The following is a 22,772-nucleotide window of genomic DNA, read 5'->3' as shown; positions in this document are numbered from 1 at the left end:
ATTGCTTGCTGAATTGCTTTGACCGTATTTAGCAGTGGTGGGCGGTCAAGGCCTTCTTTGCGGGCCTAACATAAGAAAAAAATGATCATATTCTTCACATTGATGTCATATCATTTCCTAGGGCTGTATTTTTAAGTGAGAGTTTTTACCCAATCAGAATTCAGCTAGCTCGTGTTGCCAGGCAGGTTTCACCATACCAGTAACACACTATTCATCCGAGGCCTTCAGATACAATCGTGCGGGCATCTGTTCTGTCAAAGTCAATGGACTTTCAGATTTGATAGACAGTTGCGGTAGCCAATCAGATCACGCGTTAGTTACAGTGAGCCTTCTCGCTGGCCTTACTCTGAAGGCGATCAACGCGTTTTGTGATTGGATACTCACTCGTGAGGGGGCTGCACTATGCAGAATCAAAACACCCGGAAGTCATAACTGCGACCGTTAGGAAATCTAAATTATATTATTGCTTTTCGAAACCACAACGGCCCGAAAGAGGGAACAGTGTGGATTTAATTGCAGATACACTTGCGAGGCCATTTTCAAGACGGACCATTTAAGAGAAGCTAGGTCGTCCAACACTCACTCAGTACGGCATAAATGTCTTTCTGTATTTTATTCATGCAGCTGTGGTGCTATTATGAGTGGAATTTATTCAAGTAGGACTAAGTAGGACTTTACTGAAGGCCTACGTGTGAAATGCATGGCCTGCCACTGGTATTTAGTCAATGAAAGGTGAAGATCGTCAACGTGGCCCTTGTATCCTCCCGTTTTCGACATGCGGCACTTGGAGGAAAAAAACATATTTCACCCCTGTCCTGATGCGAAAGCGCTTTCTCCAAGGCCAGCTCAGATGCACGCCCGACTTTGGTGTCCATTATGCTGGCAGGCCGCACGCTCTCATCGGCCTCATTTAAGGTCACTGGCCTAAGAATGAAGTGCTTTTAGCACAACATATCTTAAGGGCTGTATTTATTTATTTTTTTTTACATGTTTTCTAAATGAAAAGGAAAACCTGCAGGCACACACACACACTCACACAAACAGCCTTTGGAGTGGACAATACGGGGTGACTATTTTCATCGTGAGGACTGAACATGAAGCGGGAGTTGGGGGCGCAGTGCCTCCAACTAAGCGAGGAATTGGCGAAGGAATAAAGACAACTAGGCGAAAGAGAAGAGAAACGGGGAGAAAATAACGTCGTGAAGTGATCATTTGCTGCTTAATCCGATGTTAAACCAAGAGAATGAAATGATGACAAGACGAGTAAGGGGAAGATGGCAGCAAAGTAGGAGGAGATTAGCACAATTTGGTTTTGTTTTTACTCTTCAGTCAGTCTAATTATAGCTCCGCATTGTCTCCGCTTCCCTTTTTTGTGCCTCACCTAGCTCCCTTTTGCGCTCCTCCTCCATCACCTCTTTCTTCCCTTTCTTCTTCTTCTCGAAGGGAGGATTGCCAAAGTTTACTGACTTTAGATGAATCCCCCCCCGGAAAAAATCGAAACAGATTTGAGACAAGCCCAGCGATCCTGACAGATGCCGCCTCGGCCATCGGAATGTGAACGACGCACAGTGTGTGCCCCGTACAGAGAATATTACATCGCGCAGTATTGTTTTATCCTCCTGGTACTGTCATGCAGGTGTGATGGTTTCTTTTTTTAGCTCTTGTCACATGGGGGCCCAGAAACTATATACAAAGACAAACACACTGATGGAAAAAAAAAATAAGGCAGTGAGAGGTGAACATAGTTTGGGGCCATACAAGGATATTTGAATCTCGACATTATTATTTATACTGTTGTTTCCATTTCTACTGATGCCGAAATGACAATTTCGCTGCATAAATTAAAATAAACAGAAATGTACAGACAAATCAGTTTGGGGTTCGTATAAAACAGTGCTTCTCAATTATTTTCTGTTACCCCCAGCCCCCTCCTAGCAAGAAGGAAACAATTCGTAGTTTTTTTGTTATGACGGCGGCCGGCACGAGGTATTCCGTCTGCTCCATATCTGAAAGCTTCTGTGCATTTGATGGGCTGAAATTTGAGACGGTGCCACATGATGCAACTGAAATTCATATTTTGACTGACCATGCAAAGTTCAGTTGATCCCGCCCCAATTGAGTGCGCTCCGTGTGTCCAGACTGGACCAAGTGAGGCCGATGTGGTGTTGTGTGGTGTCGGACTGTTCTGGAACCTGTAATGGAAAGTGATTTCGCTCATGTTGTCAGTTTCGTAGCGGGAGTTTAATTGGTTTGTCTCAATTCGAGGGCTATAGGGAAAGTGTCTAAATATAGCGACCTAAGGGCGAAGTGGACGCAACTGACTGTGCTTTTGTAAAAGAAGTCCACTCTGCTTGCAGCAATTGTGTTCGCATAAGCAGTGCATGTCAGCAGGGATCCCCCCCCCAAAAAAAAAAAAAATCACACATGGAAACGGTCCTGACAAGTAAACTAGAGTTTATCAAATGGACCAATCAAACAGCCGTAGAAAAAAACTGACGCCGTATAGAAAAAATACAGAGCAAAAGTCAAGCACCACAAGTAGCAAGTGGGCCTACTGTTTGGAGCCAAATTTCATCGCTGTCCTGTGAAAAATACTGTTGATATGTTTTCTCGATATTTTATTTTGACATGAATGCGTTTTCTGCGTTACAGATCATTAAAAAATTAGACACGTTTTTCACAGGACAGCGACGATACTGTAATAGCATTTAGGCTGATGAGCTGAGTACAACATAGAATTCGTTTTACTGTTAATACGAGAACAATACTAAGAAGGAGAAAAGGTTTGTTTGTCGAGATCTGATCACTTGAAATGGCTTAGCGCAGCTACATCCAGAGCCTTCCTGGACCCTATCCCAGCTGTCTTCGGGCAGTAGGCGGGGTACACCCTGAACTGGTTGCCAGCCAATCACAGGGCACACAAAGACACTCATACCGAGGGGCAATTTAGAGTGTCCAATCGACCTGCCATGCATGTTTTTGGAATGTGGGAGGAAGACCAGAATCGGAATCGAACCCACGACCTCTGCATTGTGAGGCCACTGTGCCGGCCTTAGAAAAATAGTAAAATTTGCAATTGACTCCCAAAAAAAAAAAAAAAAAAAAGGCATTCGACAGGTGGGAGACTGTTGTCCAATGCAGTGATGTGATTGGTCAATCTGTGTTTCGGGGGGCGTGGCTTAGTGAAAAATAAATTCCACTCATGGACCAAACCAATCAATCCTCCATACCTTCTGCTCAGAAGAACCCGTGAAGTGAAACATCTTTTGTAGAATTGATATGACAAAATTCTCGTTTCATGTTAGAGGCACCTCGCCCTCGGCGCAAAGGGGGAAGGAAGCTGAGGCAGCATTCCGAGCAGAGGTGGATCATCGCATCCCCTGACAATGCAACCAGAGTCGGGCAGAGTGGATCAATAGGAGAGCCGCACAAACGGAGAAGCTCCATCCTGTCCTGAGCAGCTCCCGTTACCTCGCAGCCAATACAGAGGGAGTGTGAACCCCCCGTGTACCACCAAGTACGTAATCCCAAACTTATGTGGAAATACGCACTAAAGGGGGGCCATATTTAAAAAAAAATATATATATATATATTTTTTTTTTTTTTTTTAAAGGTTTTATTAAGACATTCAACTTATTAGAACACACTCTTTTTAGTGCCTAAAAAGATGTTCTCGCAGTTCTCTAAATAAGAGCTACAGTGCTCTTGCATCAAGCAGTTTCTCACCCACACTGAAAGTTTACTGTTAAACTCAAACTGTCCAACAAAAGAGAATTTGCACACCAAAATGTTCAACCAAGCCATTTAATTTCGTCAAACTAATGTCCCCTAGCTTAATGCTAACAGATCATGTGAAATTTCATATACAGGCTAACAGGAATTAGCATTGACGTTACAGTAATTATAAAACTTGACAAAGAAGCAACCTAGATACAAAGAGAGCATACAACAACACGATGCTACACCGAAGGTCATGTCGAACTGTTTACCATTAAAAAAAAAAGAAAAATCACTCGTTCAAAACGTGCGATACAGCCTGCGTGAACGATATGCGGGGACTCGCTGTATTTTGAAGTCACTGCAAGACCAGGTCTGTTTGCCAGCACAAACAAGCCCTCATGCTTAGGCCACTCTGACATCTTGCATTAGCCATCTGCAAAGAGTAACGCTACTGATGCAATAAGGACGAGGCAATGACGCGGAGGCTGGCACGCGCTGATGCACGAAACAGTGGCCAAGGCCAAAAAGCTTCGCAGTCCGTTCCCACTGTTGACTTAAACCTTGTCATACACTAGTGGTGCCCAACCTTTTTTCACTCGAGCACAAGGTCTCGAAAATCCTCCAGTTCCGGGATTTTGTCATGGAGGAGTGGATGAGGTTTCAAGTGGCAGCCGGTCAAACTGAATTCCATGCCCGTAGAGAAGGGTCTCAAACTCATTTTTGCGGACGGGCCACATCATAGTGATGGTTTTCCTTTCAGGGCCATTATGACTGTGACATGTGAAGCCATATAAATGTCTGATCACTTTACAGTATCACATATGCACAAGAAATTGATGGAAAGCCAGTTTTGAAATCAGAAGCTAGTCAGTTGTTTTTTTCAACAATTTCTGAATTTATTTTAAAGGGGGAGGATTTCTAACAAATAAATTGTAATATCTCATATCTCAATGTTGTTAAAAGTGAAGAAAATATGCCAGAAACAGGAAGTTGACGCTCACGAGTTGCTCTTCGCGGGCCACATAAAATGAGGTCACGGGCCAGATCTGGCCCCCGGGCCTTGAGTTTGACACCTGTAGATTATGGCAAGGCTGGAGATACTGGTGGCCACACAAAATGAAACTTAAAGCACAATTTGGACTTTTTCACTTGGGGGGGTGTACTCACTTTTGTTGCCAGCAATTTGGACACTCATGGCCGTTGGCTTTGTTATTTTGAGGGGACGCTCTTATTCAAGACACTGACTTCATTGTCGCAAAGTGTCATTTTTTTCAGTGTTGTCCCATGAAACAATATAATATAATGTACATGTGTACCATCCATCAAGTAACCCAACATCATCACCAAGTAACCCAACAGGATGCTTAAAAAATAAATAAATAAATAAATTCCGGATACACAGTGCACACTTAAGGGCAGCCTCACCCTGACTTCTCCAAACTGCTGTGCAGGATTGTCGGCGCTAACTAGCTAACTAACCCACATGGCGCTGCGTAGAATTTTTTTGCCCACTGCAGCATCCTTCACTAATAGCACGTGCAGCTATTCCGCTGACTCCATTTGGGCTCTGGGTTTGAGTTGGGCCTAATTGGTGCCTCTTGACTGAGGAAATGTCAGACTTATAAATATGTAATGTTGCCCTACATAAGCGCACAACCGAGCGATTATAGCGTTAAAACATCACAAGTACTGCTTGGTACATTTTCACTGAGCTGTCTGTGTCTCCCAATAAAAAAAAAATATATATATATATATATTACCCATCCATGCTGCACCCAAGCCAACACTCAACCCAACATTGGGACCTTCCCCTTGGGCATTATAATAAGCTCCAACAAGAATAAACATAGGCACTGTTTTTAGACGGGGAACTGAAATCGCTGACCATCTCAACATTGCTGGTTCATCAACTTTAATCAAGGCATCACGCACTGATACATGCACACACACACAAAGAAAGCACTTTGCGCCTCACGGGACAGGCTTTTAGTGCTCCGTCTCATGCACTATTTAATTGACCCGGCACAGGAAGCCTCGCGGTCCCAGATGGACTCCTTCTCCCTCCAGCAAGTACGCCCACCCGCACCATCCGAGATCCTCACACGAAGCCACCGAATGCCTTTGCTGGGGAACACGCGTCAAATGCCTTTGGTCGCGGCTCAAGCTCAACCTCTCAAAGTTTTCGGTGCTCGTAAGAGGAGCAGAAATGTTCCTCACACGTCAGCCATGTGCTGTTATTCCTGATCCACGAGTGGAGATCCGGTGAAAGCGGAGTACTTACTCCGTGGGAGGTGGGAGAGCATTTCTCTCGCGCTCTCTTGCTCTGGCTCCGTTAGGCAGTCATGGTGCGCTCTCTCTCCCGGGCAACACTCAAGTGCACCGTTGCGTGAGTGCACGCGTTCTTTCTCGTGGACTTTGTGCACAGCAACCCCGCCCCCCTCCCCCCACCCCGCCCTCCGCTGCTGCTACGTCAGCAAGCCTCGATCGCTACTGCATCTCGTCCTTCCCAGCCTCTCTCCTCCCTCTCAAAAGTAACACAATTAAAGAGCGAGCATCGTCTTTCTGCTGCCATGCAGTAATGTAAGGCGTTACTCAGAATGTTTCTGGAAGAAGGACTGTTATTTATTTATAAATTGTTTGTTTTTTATTATTTTGTTTTAATTACAAGCAGGGATGCCGGCGACACATTAGAAAGTAACTCGTTACCCTGATATATCCGTGGAACAAAATGTGAAACACGTAGTTTAAAGAAAATAAATAAATACAAATCCAGGAGGAATGCCCATTCTTTCATTACGACGCAATAAACATGATCGAAAACATAAAAAAAAGGGTGAATACAATGTTAGCAACTTGAAGTGAAGCATTCAACGACTTCAGTATTTGCATTGCCGTCAGGGGGAGTGACGCCAAAGTAGACATGTCGCATTTCAAGAGTGATGAGAAAATGAAGCTTCAAATTTGCTTCATGAACCACTTGTATTTGTGACTCCGCTAGATGGCGTTATTGGTTTAAAAAAGGGGGCTTAAGAAATGGCACGGATTTGTTGGTATCGGTTGAACGTAATTAAAGTAACTGTTATTTTGAAAATTAAAATAATAATGTTATGTGTGCCCCCACAAGTCTAAACACGACATTCCTGTTAAAATGTGGAAAAGGAATTAAGCGTCCACACATTTTTATTCATCTCAGGGGCCGGCTATTATTCCACTTACTGTCGACTGAAAATGACATCACAGTTGCTCAGGGCTCAGGCAATAACCAACCAATCACGGCTCAGCTTTTTTCTGAGTTTGGTCATGTGACGTCACGGGCTAAGCCGTAATTGGTCATTACCTCGGCCCTGAATAACTGATGTGACGTGAACGATCTGCATAGTGCTTCGATATCATTATCAACAGCCCCGCCCTTGCTCAGCTAACATGCTATCATATTACACAGCAAAAGTATGAATTAAACGATAATAGATGTATCTTTGTGACGGAAATCAATAAGCGCATACAACTAAAAAAGATGACTGTGTCAGTTGTGGAGCTCACCAGCAAAGATTCATAATTCATAGGACGGGTTGCAAGAAACAGTGTAGAAGAAGGTGGGGCGGTGGAAAGAAGGAGCAAAGGCATCCATTCCAATTCCACATGAGCAATAAATGTGAATAAAACATGACTGACTGGAGGTTTGAAAGTTAAACAGAAAATGGCTTCTGTTTTGGGAACTGCAGCAGAGCATGGAGTGCACATGTCAATCTGTCTGTCCCATTTAGAGCCTCTGAGGGCAGAGTCCTGCTGCTGGTGCATTATGGATGCGCGGCAGCTATTTTAAGGTACCGGCAGGGTGGAGAGGGAAGGGCCTGTGTTTTGAATATTTGAGAGGGGGTGAGAAAACACCTGGCTGGCGGAGTCCTTTCATACACCTGATGACTGCAGACAGGAGCTCACACCAACACCTGAGCTGAATGAGCTCAGTCTGGATTCAATTTCACTATATATATATATATATATATATATATATATGTATATATATATATAGATATATATATATATTTCAACAACTTTGAACACTATACATTCGAGCTAAGATGATTTTTTTTTTTTAATTTGGGTATAAGCGCAATTGAACATTTTGGGGTGTTTGGGAGCGTGAGAGTGATAGAAACTCGAAATATCCGTTCATCATTCTGCTTTCTGTAGTACCAAAGTACCAATTTAGGATTGCAGGTGAACTGGAGCCTATCCCAGCTGACTTTGGGCAAGAGGCCGACTACACCCTGGTCTGGTCGCCAGCCAACCACAGACAAGCATTCACACATTGACGACCATGTACAATTTGGAGGCTTCAGGTAACCTGAGTCGCATGCTTTTGGAATGGACATTGGCGGGTCATTTATAATTGGAATGGCGATAGGATCCATTTGACATCAGACAAAGGTAAATTGTTGAATATTGCAGAACTGCTGTATTTTCAGACTGTGGTTTGTTATTGAGTTGACCATTACCAGGTGTCACCAACGTGGTATTCACTGGCACCAGGCCTCCACCCAAGGATCGTATTAGTAGTCTTTGGATCTGTTTAATAAATATATCACCATTGATAAGACATTGTGTAGGAATGATCACTTGAAAATGCAAACACTCTCAGAAATGTCTTGAAATAAAGTTGCATATCGGTTTCCTACCTTGTTAAATAATTCACATGATTGGCCTCTTTTAGATGATTAGAGTAAATTATTAATAATAATAATGGTAAAGGTAATTTGAGCACATTTCTTATTTCAGAAGTGGGTATCACTATCAAACCGTGAGCCCTTTGCATTAATCAGCACTCAAGAAGTAACTCTCACTTTTAAAACGCTTGGTGACCCCTGAACTACACTGTAAGTAAAAAAAAAGAAGAAAAAAAAAGATCCCAAAAAAATGAACGTCCCATTGTCATGATTAGGAGTGAAGCATTTTACAGTACGGACAGTAAACGAATTCTAGGAAGTTTGAAACCAATAGCTCCGCCTGGTGGCGAATAATGGAAAGACAACTGCAAAGAGCGAAAGAGAGAGACGTTAATGCCACTGCTTTCTTGGCGACCTTTAACGATGCCACAAACGGCACACTAGTTGAATGACTATTTTACTGATAACCACTATTTCCACTTCTAGTACCAATTTAGCCAAAAGTATGCTCTTGAACGTTACTAGCACACTTCTGTGCTGCACTAGTAACATACTACAGTATATGTACGGTAGGTTGAGCATTCATTTGTTATTCGATTAAGGACCAGTTTTTTTACCCCTCACTATAAAAAAAAAACTTCAGCACTACTGCCGACCGATATTTCTATTTTTGTGCAATAATATGACAGAGGCAGAGGGAACAACACTATGTCATTATAACATTCTACTAATTAACATTTTACACTGCACTAATACTAGTAGTGTTCAAATATCAACTAGCGCACAGGTTTGCCTCTCTCGAAACAGAATTCTTTCGCTTGTGTGACCGAGTGACTCTCCTAATTGTTTAAGTGGGGTTTTCTAAGAAAAATACACGTCCAGTTTCTTTGTTCTGACCCAACTCGGCCAGCCTTTATTTGCAACAACCCGCTTCTCCCATTCCCTCTAATCATAAATACAGGCTTAAACACACACCCAACTGCCCCCCAGTGCCCCCTACTGGTGCACCCGATAACAACAACATATCATATTGTTACACTAATTGCGCACATTTTGTATTAGTGATGGACTGTAAAACATCTTGTATTTTTGAAGTGGTAAAACCAAAATTAAGTAGGAACAACTTTAAAATATACATTATTGACATTTATGGCAACGATGCTACAATAAAACAAGCAAGTTGTTTGCGCCAAAACAGTTTGCTGAGTTGTTTTTCCTTCTGACTTTAAGTTAGGGGCAATACAAAAAACAACAATTCTGCAAACTCTTATTTCTTTATTGTGAAATACAGGACATTTTTGACATGAGAATAATTAGAATATTTAGTTGAATTGTCCAACATGAATTTCTATCTGAGTTTGTTGATTTAAAATGTTGAGTTCACACAACTTTTTAAAAAAAAATTCTTGTATTGATGGCTGGCTAAGTAGACGGATGGATGATCCAAATATTATTTTTTATTCACTACAAATGTATTTTATCAATGATGTATAGTGTCAGATAGAGATTAAACGTTCCAATTGTAGTTTTTGTTTGGTAGCCTACCGCGACGTTTTTCTTCTCTGTGAAAAAATGGGTTTCATTTCATTTCAATTTAAAGGTAACCAATAATAATGTGAAAATTCGCACTCCTGCATTTCAACAAACACATAAAAGATGACATAGCTAATGTCCCTTGTTTTTCGCCCAACCTTAAAAATATAAGTAAAAACAACTTAGCATTTTTGCTTGCTTGGTTGTGCAAACATCTATTCTCTTTTCTTGCTGCAAATAACCAGTAGATGGTGCTACTGGCTCTCTGATGGAGAGAGAGAGAGAGAGCGACAGAGAGAGAGAGAGAATGGGCGAGAGAGAAAGAGAGAGTGTAGAAGCAGTCTTTAGGTCGGCGCTCGTAGGCACACACAGCCGCATCTGGATCCGGATCAGGCTCCAACGTCGGCGGTTACGTGGACCTGGAGCTCCACCGCTGCGGGTGTTGTGAGATCGCCCCTCGCCAGAGGTACAGTACGTGCGTGTGTGGACCCCTGCGCTCAAATGCGTCAAAGTGACACTGCCACCGAAAAGTGCTGATTCCATTGGCACCGTTCCGCCGCGTGGTCCACTTGACATCTCAGTGCGTTCAGAGTCCAAACATTCACCGCGCGTTCCGCACATCTCCGGCCGCGCATTAAGTTGCCCTGCGGAATGTTTGGCTCCAGCACTCGTGAGTCAAGGGAAGGCGGCGTGCACGCGGGCTGCACGGCGGCGAGCACTCGCGGGCGTGTTTGCCTGCTGCATGCGAGTGAACACGGAGAGCTGTTGACTGAGCGAGCGAGCGTCCTGTTATGTAATAACTGGCCGCCACTTCGCCGTATATACGAATAGCATGCTTAGTGAGCTCCCACGGTTTGCACTCACGGATATCTAGTTTATAGTTTGCGTGACATAGCAGCAGCTACAGTACATGAGCTGAGTTTGTGAACGAGGCTCTTGTGCTCCATTCGGATCCTTTCATGCTGCCTGCTGTTTGTCTGCCTCACATGCACCTTCCAAGTTCGACGCGGTTTGTCCCCATCCGTCCACAACAGAAATTTGGAGGTCGGTGTCATTGAAGCCAGTGAGTCATAAGATCTCATATGGAAGAAGCATGGACAATTGGATGTGGCTGGAGAGCTCTTGATCTCTGATTAGTGGCCACTCCAGAGGCCCTTGTTGTCAAATGGAGCACACCAATGACAGCAGCAGATTGTTGCGATAGATGGCAGAGACCAGTCGACTGGTGAGAAGCAATATGGTTTGAAGGCAGTGGAAGCCTGATTTGGATCTGCGGCTGATATTTGTGTGGTGTGTGTTTATATTCCCAGGAGACATGAAGGCCTACAGAGGCAACTGGTGGTGTGCAAGGCGAAGACGTTAACACTTTGGAGACTGCAGAAAGACCTCTGACGGAGCCCACTGGGTGCATCCGCTGGCATGAACTAGCCTAAAGCGCAGCGCATTAAATCCTACCAAACCACCCAGGTAAGTGGTAACCGGCACCTGTAATCGCTATTTTCCGTTGTTGCTTTTTTTTTTTTTTTATAAGACTCCTCCTACCCAATCCATTTTGACGTTTACAGTGATGCCTCCAAGTCTGTAAAAAAATATATTAATTAAAAACCATGTTAACTTTAATGAGGAAGATTAATAAATGTCACAATCTATTTTTTTTTCCAATAAGATCTCCTTTTTTGTAGACAACTCAATGTGAAAACAGGCGCGTCTTCATTTTCATCATTTCAAGTCTAGATTACCGTCTTTGCGAATTTGTTAGACACTGCTGTGCCATGTCGGGCATTCTTTAAAGGGAATTAGAGGAGCTCCTTTAATGACGGGAATCTAAATGAAGTCAGCTGTGTTCACTCCCACAACAGCGCAAACACCCATTTCTGCTTTCGCACGTTGATGAAAATAATGAACGAAAAATGGGCTCAAAAATAAGGCCCTAACTGTAAAGTAAGTGCAAAATGAAATAAACTAGTAATAAAAGGTCAACTCATAACAACTACCATTTCATCACCACTAACAAGCATACACCAGCTAACCAATTAGCAGCGTGCTAACTTGCTAGGTAGTTAGCTCAGCAGTCTGTTTCGTCACTCACTTTTTCAAAACATGGCAAACAGATTCCAATCAGACATACCGGTCACGCAAGATCCAAATCAAGTCCTTTTTTCATGCAAAAACTACCCCAATAATCCGTCTGAGTCTTTTTAAGCCAATAACAATTGACGAAAAACAGAAAGTAGCAACTAACCAATATAAAACCAGTAGTGTGTCTTAACAGAAACAAGACATGTGCTCAGTCTTCAGTCAACTATCATAAAACCGCAAAACCCTCGACTGAAAGTATGCCAGAATCGTTTCTTCTTAGAATGAGAGCATGCTAACGTCACGCTAGCTTCCAGTGGATATTCTTCTCGTTGTCATTCCACGGTGGTCCTATCATAAAAAAAAAAAAAGCCATACAAACAAGCGCAGTTCATCTTTTGATGCTGGCTGAAATGACGTCTGAGTGATCGGCGCGAACAGCTCATATTTCTCCAGTTGTTTGAACTTTGAGGGATATTTTCCTCCCCAAATTTGGTCACACTTCCAACCAAATAACTCCATTGCACTTTGGTACACTGAACACACAATATTACCGAGATTTACTGTACATTACATAATAATAATAATAATAATAATAATAATATTACTAATAATAATAACAATAACATTATTATTATTATTATTATTATTATTATTATTATTATTATTATCATTATTGTTATTATTATTATTAATAATAATAATAACAATTATTACAATTATAACAACAACAATGATATTATTATCAATAATAACAATAATAATAACAACAATAATATTATTATTAATGATAATAATAATCATAATCATAATAATATTCTTGACATTAAAACAAAAGCCAATTTACCAAGAAAATACGCGCGCCAACAGAAGCTCATTAAGGACACGTTTTTTGAATGTTTTTCTTGATTGTCCCTCACGTTGTCTTCAGGATGTCGTGGGCCAGAGGCCTCTTTGTGGGCAGAGTGGATGAGCGAAAGACGGCCTGGGGAGAGCGCAATGGAAAAAAGAAGAACGACAAGTCCTCGCTTTGCACCTCTCGCTACATGAGCTGCCTCAAGGATCCCGAGGACCCGGATCCCCCGAATGTGGCCCCCCAGCATTACCACAGCCGAGCGGGCACCAGCGGCGGAAACTTGGGCCTCCACTGCGGATGGCAAGAGGACCACTACGACAAACGCATCGGCGAAGGCGTGGATCTGGGTCTGAAGGCCGTGGACTTGGGCTTTGAGGATGGCGAAGCGAAGGGGAGGAAAGAGGAGGACTTAAGGGAGTCCGCCGAGGGCCGATGCAAGGCCATGAGTGCCGCCGACTGCTGGATGCGTGTGGTGTGGGTTTTTCACTCCAAGAAGTTCCAGTCGGCTAAACTGGAGCGTCTATACCAGCGCTACTTTTTCCGACTCAACCAGAGCTCTCTCACCATGCTGATGGGGGTCCTGGTGGTGGTGTGCGGAGTCATGCTGGCCTTCCACTGCATCCAGCGGGTTCCCGACGTGGCCTACGTCTGCGTCCTATGCGTCGCCATGGCGCTCTTCGTGGTTGTGATGGTGGTGTGCAACCGCAACTTCTTCCACCAGGACTACATGTGGATTGTGAGCTACCTCGTGATCGGGGTGCTGATTGTGGTGCAGGTCTACGGGCTGCTGATGGTGGACCCCCGCAGTGCCTCGGAGGGCGTCTGGTGGACAGTCTTCTTCATCTACATCATCTACACACTGTTGCCTGTTCGAATGCGAGCCGCTGTGCTTAGCGGCGTCACGCTGTCCGTCATCCACGCTCTGACGGCCTGGCAACGCAACCGAGAGGACAAGTTCATCTCGGAACTGGTAAGTTGCTGCTTGATTGGATTTACCCGTCATGCATCGTGACAAACGTATTGCTGCGCAATCCAATCTGTGTGTGTGTGTTTTTCTGAGGGTATTCCAGCTTCCTCCCACATTCCAAAAACACGCTTCCAAGTTGAATTGAAGTCTCAAAATGTTCTATAGGTATGAAAGTGAGCAGCTATCTAGTTCTTTTATTTCCCTGCAATTTTCTGGTGTGCAGTCCAGGGCCTACACCAGGTGTGGGCAAACTACGGCCCGGGGGCCACATGCGGCCCGTTAAACGTTTTAATCCGGCCCGCCGAACTTGAAAATTATTAAATGAATAAAACTTGTTAATGTTTTATTTTCTAAATAACTGCAGTGTGTCAAAGACATATATTTTGTTGAAATGCTTTTGTTCATTTTAAAATTAAATTAAAACACTCCATCCATCTGCTTCTGGTCCGGCCCCTCTGTCAGATTTTAGAACCCATTGTGGCCCGTCAATCCAAAAGTTTGCCCACCCCTGGCCTGCACTATCTCTCGCTTAAAGTCAGCTCACCTTTAATCCATGAGTATAAGGTTTATAGAAATCAGGGTCAACCTTTTTGGGTCGTGGGAGAGACCCCATTTCACATGTTTGAACCTCAAACGTTTACGTTAACGTTGACGTGAGAGGTACCAAATGTTGATGGAGTTGTTATTGAGATATAAAGCCTACGTATTGCTATTTATGAGTTTTGGACACGTTTGGATCATTTAATATGTCCGGGTCAATTGACCCTGGAACATTTATTTTGCGTTTGGCGAGCAATGAACATCACAGGAGGGTTCATGTTGTCTGCAAAGTTTGAAGTGACGTGTGTAGCGTTCCTAATGTTCTGGCAAAATATGAGTAAGGACTGTCAGTGTAGTACAATACAGTTGTACCTCATTTCAAACTTGGATTGCGTGAATCATTTTGGATTCAAATCCAGCTCTTCTGAACTAACAAACAGTTCGCAGTGTCGTTTGAAGAGGAGCGAATGCGATTTGTGAGTGAAATGAATACCGAAGAGCTGACGCCGTACTGAAATGCTGCGCCATAAAAGGAACGGTTGAAATGTAAAATATGAGATGAACTTTGAATTGTTTGAACTGGTCACGAAATGTGAGAAGAGGTAACTGTGTAAAATATTTATTCATTTGGGAATTCTACTGTGAATACATTTTCGGGGAACGTGATTAATAGTTCGCATGATGTTCTGACCGAGTTGAACATTTTGAAGTTGGAATGTTTTGACTCCGTTACCAAAGGTGGAATCTTTTTCAATTTGGGAAGTTTGTTGTGAAAGGCGGTAAAGAGTTCCCAAAGTGTTGTAAACAGTTCAAATTTGAGAAAATGCGAAATTGCGTCAAATACTTCCCTGCTTGTCCTGAATTTTGTGACTATTTGGAAGTTTGTGTCTTGTGCCGTTTCTTCTTGGGTTGCTGTTGGCGTGTGACCACGAGATAGTCGTCAGGCCGCCGCCACGGCCCACCATCATCACCATACAATGGAGCACAATGTTGTTACTGTACTCATGTGGAGACGCCCTACTTTCCCTCCACATCAATATAGGACAAACATTGTTCCGGCTCCTTGCTCGCTCTCGGCGTGTCAAAAGCAGATGGTTCTGAAGCTCTCGTCAGCCTCTCCAATCGCATTTTGCTTTTTGCGCTCTTTATTTATAAACCACCATGCTGTACTTGTACATACACAAGAAAAAAATACATAGTTCTCACCTGATGTAAAGAAATAACGGTTACCAATAAATGAAAAGACAGAAATCGAAATGAAATTCCAACATGAAAGCAGGATGAATGAAAAAAAATAAGGAAAAGCAGCTGTGTGCACGGTTAAATATAGCAAGAGCTTGAGCAGATATCAGCTGCTTCACTTTATTTGGTTCTGGGTCTGGAAACAATTAATAAGGCTGTGGGGTCTTGAAGTCTCGTAGGGAACTAAACTGTCTTAAATAGATTTAGCTCCGTGACTGTCCTGAACTTTGTAGACCAATAGTAACATTTGAAATCTTTGACTCGCAGAAAGGCATCATAGATGTTGGAGGGCCGCTGTGACGTGCTACAGGCTTTTGGAACGCTTACAGCTGCGGGATTGATTTTTTTCATTTTCATTTAAAATGTTTGTAAAAACTCCAGTCCAATATTCCAATCTATTGAAAACGAATGCATGAAGCAGCTTTTCTGTGTCTCATTTCTCCGTTTGTGCAAGGTGGCGTGGGCTTGAGCGAGCATTGTGGAGCCCGATCATGATTATGGAGCTTGTTTATTCTCATTGTGGAGCTACAGTATATCTTGATCATGTAGCTCGGTGCCATTCAGTCCGCAATCCCCCGCTTGAGACAAGGAGGCTATTTTAGTCAAATGAAACAGGACTGAACTGGCTGGGATGCTGAGGCCCGACAACCAATCACAAGGAAAATTTGATTTAGTTTCCTTCTTCATTTTATAGTTGTAGAAATAGAAATTGTGGAAATATTTAAAATTGCGCAAACGTTGAAGAGCATTCACACATAAAAAAAAAAAGAAATGAAACAAAACCCACAAACACATTCAAGTGAATGACACACTAAATGTTTTTATTTTTCTCATTCCAGATTCAAACCGTTCAAAACATTTAGGGGACAATTTTTCTTAATTTAATAATTCTAGAAGTGCATCGATTAATCGACAACTAATCGAATATTCAACAAATTGAAAATTATTTTTGATGATCGATCAATCTTTTAGATGCCTTTTATCGGTTTAAAATGGTCCAAGTCTTCAAAATTTCAGCCTCTCAGCAGTAAATATTCTCTGATTTATGTAGAACAACGATTCAACATTCTCGACGTTATGGATAATCACACTCTAAATCTTAATAATTAATGTTTGTGCATTTTGTGCACTGTGGACTATCAATAATGTGTCATTTTTTAAAATAAATGTTATAATCATTTATAAATAATAATATATTATTAAAATAATCAATAGTTGCACCCCTATATAAGCCCCGAATTCCCCAATTTCTGCCCTTTTCTGATTAAAATTCCCTAGGAAGAAATATTTTACACACTTGACACGTTTACCTCAAACGCTCTTCTTCCTTTAGAAGTAAAGCGTACACACATTCTAAGCAGAACAAACGCGACAGTTTATTTTTGTCCAAATTGTTTGACAGTCATAAACGTTGGAGATAATCGGCAGTGGTCCCGTGTCAAGTGTTGCTTCTGCTAAGCCTTCCCGCTGCCGGTTTCCTTTTAGTAAGATGATCTTCCTGTTGTTCTTACGATTCCTTTGGATTGATACAAAACTCAGTCGCCAAGTGGCTGACGGAGCGTGTTGCTTTACAAGTCGTGTTTGGTGCTTTTATTTTGTTGGCTTCTACTTAGAATAAGACACAAGTAGCTTTTCGTGAGCAAAGCATGTTCATCGGGATATTGTGAAAATGGTGTGGTGCATTCTCAGTTTGTCTGTTTGTGCGTCAACTGCTCGGCTAGCTTACCGTGCTAGCTTGCCAGCTGTTGACTGGCTAGCTGTATTGTGCTTATCACTCGTGATGAAAAAGTAGTCTTTAATTTACATGTTTTAATAAGTTTCTTGTATTGTTTTTTTACACCCTGGCTGATAGAATTTCATACTTCATATTTTTGTCCACTTGGCGTCACCATCCTCATGTTCTACAGCACTGTAGTATCTGTGTCCATCTATGACTGGCTGCGTGTGTCTTTGAAAGGCTAGCCAGCTTGCCTAAGGTCATAATAATAATAATAATAATAATATTCCCTTTATTAGTCCCACAATGGGGAAATTCGAGATTCGAACCCAGGCCTCCTGGGGAGACTGGGTCCTGAACGCGGCGCCTTAGACCACTCGGCCATCCATGGGCGTCAGCGAATGACAGCGTAGAGTTGGCTGTCTGTCAACCGGCTGAATCGTTAGCCACTCTGCGTGTTGAGTGACTCAGTGTGGCAAACAGCAGGTCATGTGTGAATATGTGCTTGTGTTTATTTTGTTACTGTACTTACACGGAGCAATTGAAAGTGCACCGGTGTCTCAGTCTAGCTCTCTAAGGGTGGAGGGATTATAATTCATTCTGACTAGTGGTAGGTGACGATATCGAATTAGCTAACGATGTTTACTTTACTGTAGACGTGCAGGTGTGTAATTTAAAACATCTGTACTTTGGAATAGGCAGATTGCACTTTAGCTTCTTTTGTTCATGTGAAATGATTGCAGACTTTGGACAGTCTGTCTTTTACGCACTCTTTATTTTTGGCTCACGCTTATTGCTTTGCAGTAACAGTCCGTATGGTATAATAATGACTGCAAAATATGCGATATATAGCGAATAAATCGCGATATAAATAGGATTTCAAAAAAATCTGTGATGCCGTAAAACTACAAAAAGTGGACCATGATTTAGCGCTGGATGGCTGTACTTGCACAGTATGGTTGTGAATAATGTCACTTTGTCTATACCTGTGCTTCTCAATTATTTTCTGTTACGCCCCCCCCTAGCAAGAAGAAAACAATTCGCACCCCTCACCCGCCACTCTCCGTCGCAACTATAAATAATAGCATTTTTGTTGCAAAACAATCCGACACCGTTGAGTTAATAATCACTGCGCACTAAAGACAAGGAGAGCGCCACTGCCAACTACTGGAGTGGAGGTGTAATTACACTTTATTGTAATAATTGTAATGTTTCCCAGGTTCACATGCGCCCCCTCAGCATTCCACCTAGAAAAGACGTTACTGTTCATATTTGCCTGTGGTATGGGTTGAGCTTGCCTAGTCCACTGCACTGCAGGTTATTGGTTTTCTTTACCAAGCATCGCTATGAAGCAACCTAGATGACTGCGGAGCCATCGGGAATGAGACAATATTGACACAACGCCGCTGGTTGAGTGAGCTGCCAGTATGTGCGTGAAGGACTGCAGACCAGACAGGCTGGCTGCAGGCGCGCATTTGCACATTTGTCTGCTGCCGCCGTGTCGACGCGCCCGGCCGGGTCACTTTTGTTGCTCTTCCGAAGGACGGCTGCCCCCCGGGCCTCGACACAGTATGTTCCACTTCAACGTGCGATCAATGGCTTCGCACTGTTCAACAAGTTTGTTGCTTTCTCTCTCCCAAGCTTAAAATAGATCTGGGACGAAGGATAGCAACATTGTTTGGGTTTGTTTATGACTTGGATGAACCGTATCCAAAGTTTATACGCATGAGTCTCTATAAATGGTGGTGGTGAGAAATAATCAAGTACAAATCATTTGTTCCTGTACTTAAGTAGCTTTTTCAGGTACTGTAGCTGTATTTTGAGTATTTATTTTTTGTTACTAGTTTTTCTCCTTACGTATGTGAAAAAGATATCTGCACTTTTTGATTGGCGGGCCACAATGGGTTCTAAAATTTGACAGAGGGGCCGGACAAGAAGCAGAAGGATGACGTGTTTTGGTAACCTCACCTTATCTGAGAAAAAAAAATACATTTAATTGTAAATGAAAGTGAACAAAAGCATTACAACAATATATCTGTCTTTGACACACCACAATATTTAGAAAATAAAACATTAACAAGGTTTATTCATTTAATTTTTTTTCAAGTTCAGCAGGCCGGATTAAAACGTTTAACGGGCCGCATGTGGCCCCCGAGCCATAGTTTGCTTACGCCGGCTTTAAAACCTTCAAATGACGATATGACAAAAAAAAAAGAGGTAATCAACAAAAGGGAAACTCAGCTGGGATCTCGTCGTAAGGCAGAAAAAATGAGAAACATGAACCAAGGAGCATTAACGATAACAGTAATGGATTCAGAGAGGCAAAATATTCCCCATCCAATTTAGGAGAATTGCTCTGTGTTGTCGGCTACAAAAATGAGCCGTGGTGAATCCGTTGTGTATTGTGGCAACATAAAATTGCAGTCTCCTCATTTGATCAGCATGCTAGCAAAGCTATGGGAACAACATTAGCCCGTTCTCAATTGGCGTTCTTATCTGTTCTTACGACTTTGTGATTTCGTTAAACGTCATCAGTCGTGGCACAGAATTTCCGCGTAGTATTCTTGTCTGCTATCTTAAAACAAGGATGCGTAAATTGGTGAAGTCATGGATAGGAGAATATCCCGAGATGGATTTTGCGCTGCTATCACGAAAACACGTCAGAGTACGCGTTCCAATTTACAGAGAGACTTTTGTTCTTAGTACGGGCATTCTCGAGTATGTTCTTAGGAAAACCACACTTGGCACATCCAGACTGTTCTTGATATTAAGAATTTGTTTTCAATTGATGAAAAAAGCAGAGAAAATGCTAAGTAGCGCTTGTTTAAAAAAAAAAGAAAAATCAGCATTTTTCTCTGTATTTCTTTAAAGTTTGTACATTTTCACTTTTACTCAAGCATATGAATCACTCCTAAAGAATGTGCAGAAACTATGTTTACCGTATTTTCCGGACTATAAGCCGCTACTTTTTTCCAAGATTTTGAACCATGCGGCTAATACAGCGGTGCGGCTTTTCTGTGGATTTTCCTTTCACCACTAGGGGCGCTCTATAGTTCAGAAAATATGCTAATTAAATCTCTTTTTTTTTCCCTTGGGTCTGTTTTTTTTCTGCTATTTTTTCCCAAAAAAAGAGTTGCTTTGGCTTATATCCAGGTGCACCTTATAGAAAATACGGGTAATTTGGTATTTTTATGATTAGAAATTTGGCATGCCTGATGTGCTTTCTATTGTTTTCATTGTGGTTAAGAGGGGAATGCTGAATGTCCTTCGTGGATGAATCAAGTATCTATCTGTCTTATGTCGTATGTCTGTCTACTCCTTTTTCCACATATCTATCTGTACCTCTTAAGCACGTAGCGTGAACACTTTCGCCACCTTTGGCTTTTCTCCCCTGAGAAAACAGCAGTCGTATCTGATTGTAAGCTCAATTTCACCAGGTATCCGTCTGTCTGGCTCCAGGCTACTTGCACTTTTGTGAATACAGAGAGAGTCCATTCAGACTGTCACGCTCTCCGTATCACACACATAACCTCACACAAACTTTGTGGCCCCCAGCGTCACATGGCTCGACTCCCTGATCTGGGAAAGTAGCATTCTCCTTCTGGGACTTCATCCTCCTCCCAGCTTTCTCTTGTTTTTCCCTTATTTGTATTTTCCCCATGGAGATGGCCATGCCGCACATAGAGCTGAGATGTGAGAGTGATGACAGTCAGGACAAAAGTTTTTTTTTTTTTTTTTTTTTTGTGAGAGACCTCCTCGATAGAGCATGACATCCCTGAGGGGGGTGCGGAGGTAGCAGAGTGACGGCTGTAATGGGGGTGACGTGGGTGGAGAGTATGAATAATGTGAGCATGACTCACCGGACTTCATAAGAGCTGCCAGTCTCCTCTGCCCCCTCTTTTTTTTTTTTTTTTTCGTTAAAGACCTCTCTCAAAAGATCCTTCTCAGACGGAGCGACCTTTTATTTCCCAGAGAGTTGACACTGAGCTCCTCACACTCACGGCCACTTTCATGTCATATTATTAGACTCTGAGGGGCTTCAGTGAGCAACTGCACGGAGGAGAAAGATAAAACTACTCTGGCAGCCAAAGGAGCTCACTTTTGTAGGACGGACATTCGCAAGAGAAGATGATGGACTGCTGTCCAGTCGTAATTTGTGACTGCTTTGAACTGGGAAGATAGTCCCTTCCAGGATCCGTAGCCAATATCCATATGCGCTATCTAAAGACGCCACAATAAAATCCTGGTACCGATGATTTCAGCCTCTTCCTCCTTCAAAGTCAACAAAGGCCAAAAGCCACACGTCTGTGACATGAGTGGGGAGGGGGGCTGTAACGTAAACATACATGGTGCAAACCAGATTAATTTTGCTTCCAAGAAACCCAACTGTCTCTCTTTTGTTCACCGGACACATTTACATGTGACCTCCACTGACGCGTCCTGCTTTTGAACTAATGTACCGTATGTATTTCCATAGCATACGTATGAACAGCTGTAGCCTTCCGCTTTAGATGGCTTAAAATGCCATGATGTGATTTAACAAAAGCATTGTACGGATTCGAACATAAACAGCCGCTTGGGAAAGATGTCATACGTGGATTTAGATTCAAGCAAACTTGTGTTATTCTTTGACCTGCGGGCAGGATAATTTTCGATTCCAAATCCCAAACGGGGCTGGTCCATAGGAGGATCTATTGACAGACGGTTTAGGAGGAGAGCCCGGTATCAAAGGTACATCAGGGCTGGGTGTTTGTTTTTGTGTGTTGTTAAAGCACAGGAGGAAAAACCTGTTCCTAGCGTAGATTGTTGTGGGGTCAAACGGATGCGGGACTGATGGAAACTTACTGATCCCTGCTCTTCACACTGGAGAGCAAGATAGCCATGAATGACTTGGCACAGACATGACATTGGCCCGGATAGTTCATTGAAGCCAACATTACACGGGAAGAACTCGACTGCAACTACACCGGCTGGCCACTGTAACTGTTTTAGGAATTACGGTATTTGGCATGCGTTGTGCCATTGTGAAATATGTTCTGTTGATGTAATCTTTCTTTCTTTTTTTTTTTTCTTCCAAACTCAGCGGTTCAAGGTCAACTCGCCACACCTAGGGGCCCTCATTTTCTTACACACACTTTGATAGTGGGCTAACCAAGCTCATTTCTTTTTCATCAACAAACTTTAATCTGGCCTTTTCTAAATATTAACCGTATTTCCGGACTATGAGACGCACCTGTATATAAGACGCAGCAACTCTTTAATAAAAATAAATATATAAATAAAAAATAAAAACATACATAAATAAATTATATAAGTTAAATATATATATATATATATATATATATGAGTTAAAACACTGCCTTTTAACACGGCAACAACTTTGCTAAAACACAACAGATCCAAGAGAAAAAAAAAAAATCGAGATTTATTTAGTGTATTTTCTGAACTAACCACAGA

The 22,772-nt window shown here is 42.4% G+C and overlaps 1 protein-coding gene across 2 annotated transcripts in view; it reads left to right on the top strand.

Moving 5' to 3' along the window:
- Positions 1-10,241: 10,241 nt before the first annotated feature.
- LOC148339549 (adenylate cyclase type 6-like) overlaps positions 10,242-22,772 on the top strand; it is a 46,575-nt gene continuing 34,044 nt past the window's right edge. The window contains exons 1-3 of one of the 2 annotated variants that reach the window (XM_088290298.1): positions 10,242-10,383; positions 11,228-11,384; positions 12,925-13,819. In XM_088290298.1, coding sequence (XP_088146424.1) covers positions 12,926-13,819 — 894 coding nt within the window. In that variant the 5' untranslated portion in view covers positions 10,242-10,383; positions 11,228-11,384; position 12,925. Of the gene's footprint in view, positions 10,384-10,745; positions 11,143-11,227; positions 11,385-12,924; positions 13,820-22,772 lie in introns of those variants that run through there. The other variant, XM_088290299.1, reaches the window with a different exon arrangement.

The sequence above is a fragment of the Idiotropiscis lumnitzeri genome, chromosome 3 (genome assembly GCF_059441095.1).
Source record: "Idiotropiscis lumnitzeri isolate Australia: NSW breed Sydney's pygmy pipehorse chromosome 3, RoL_Ilum_1.0, whole genome shotgun sequence".
Lineage (NCBI taxonomy): Eukaryota > Metazoa > Chordata > Actinopteri > Syngnathiformes > Syngnathidae > Idiotropiscis > Idiotropiscis lumnitzeri.
The sequence above is the reverse complement of the archived record's forward strand: the minus strand, read 5'-3'. Positions and strand labels throughout refer to the sequence as shown.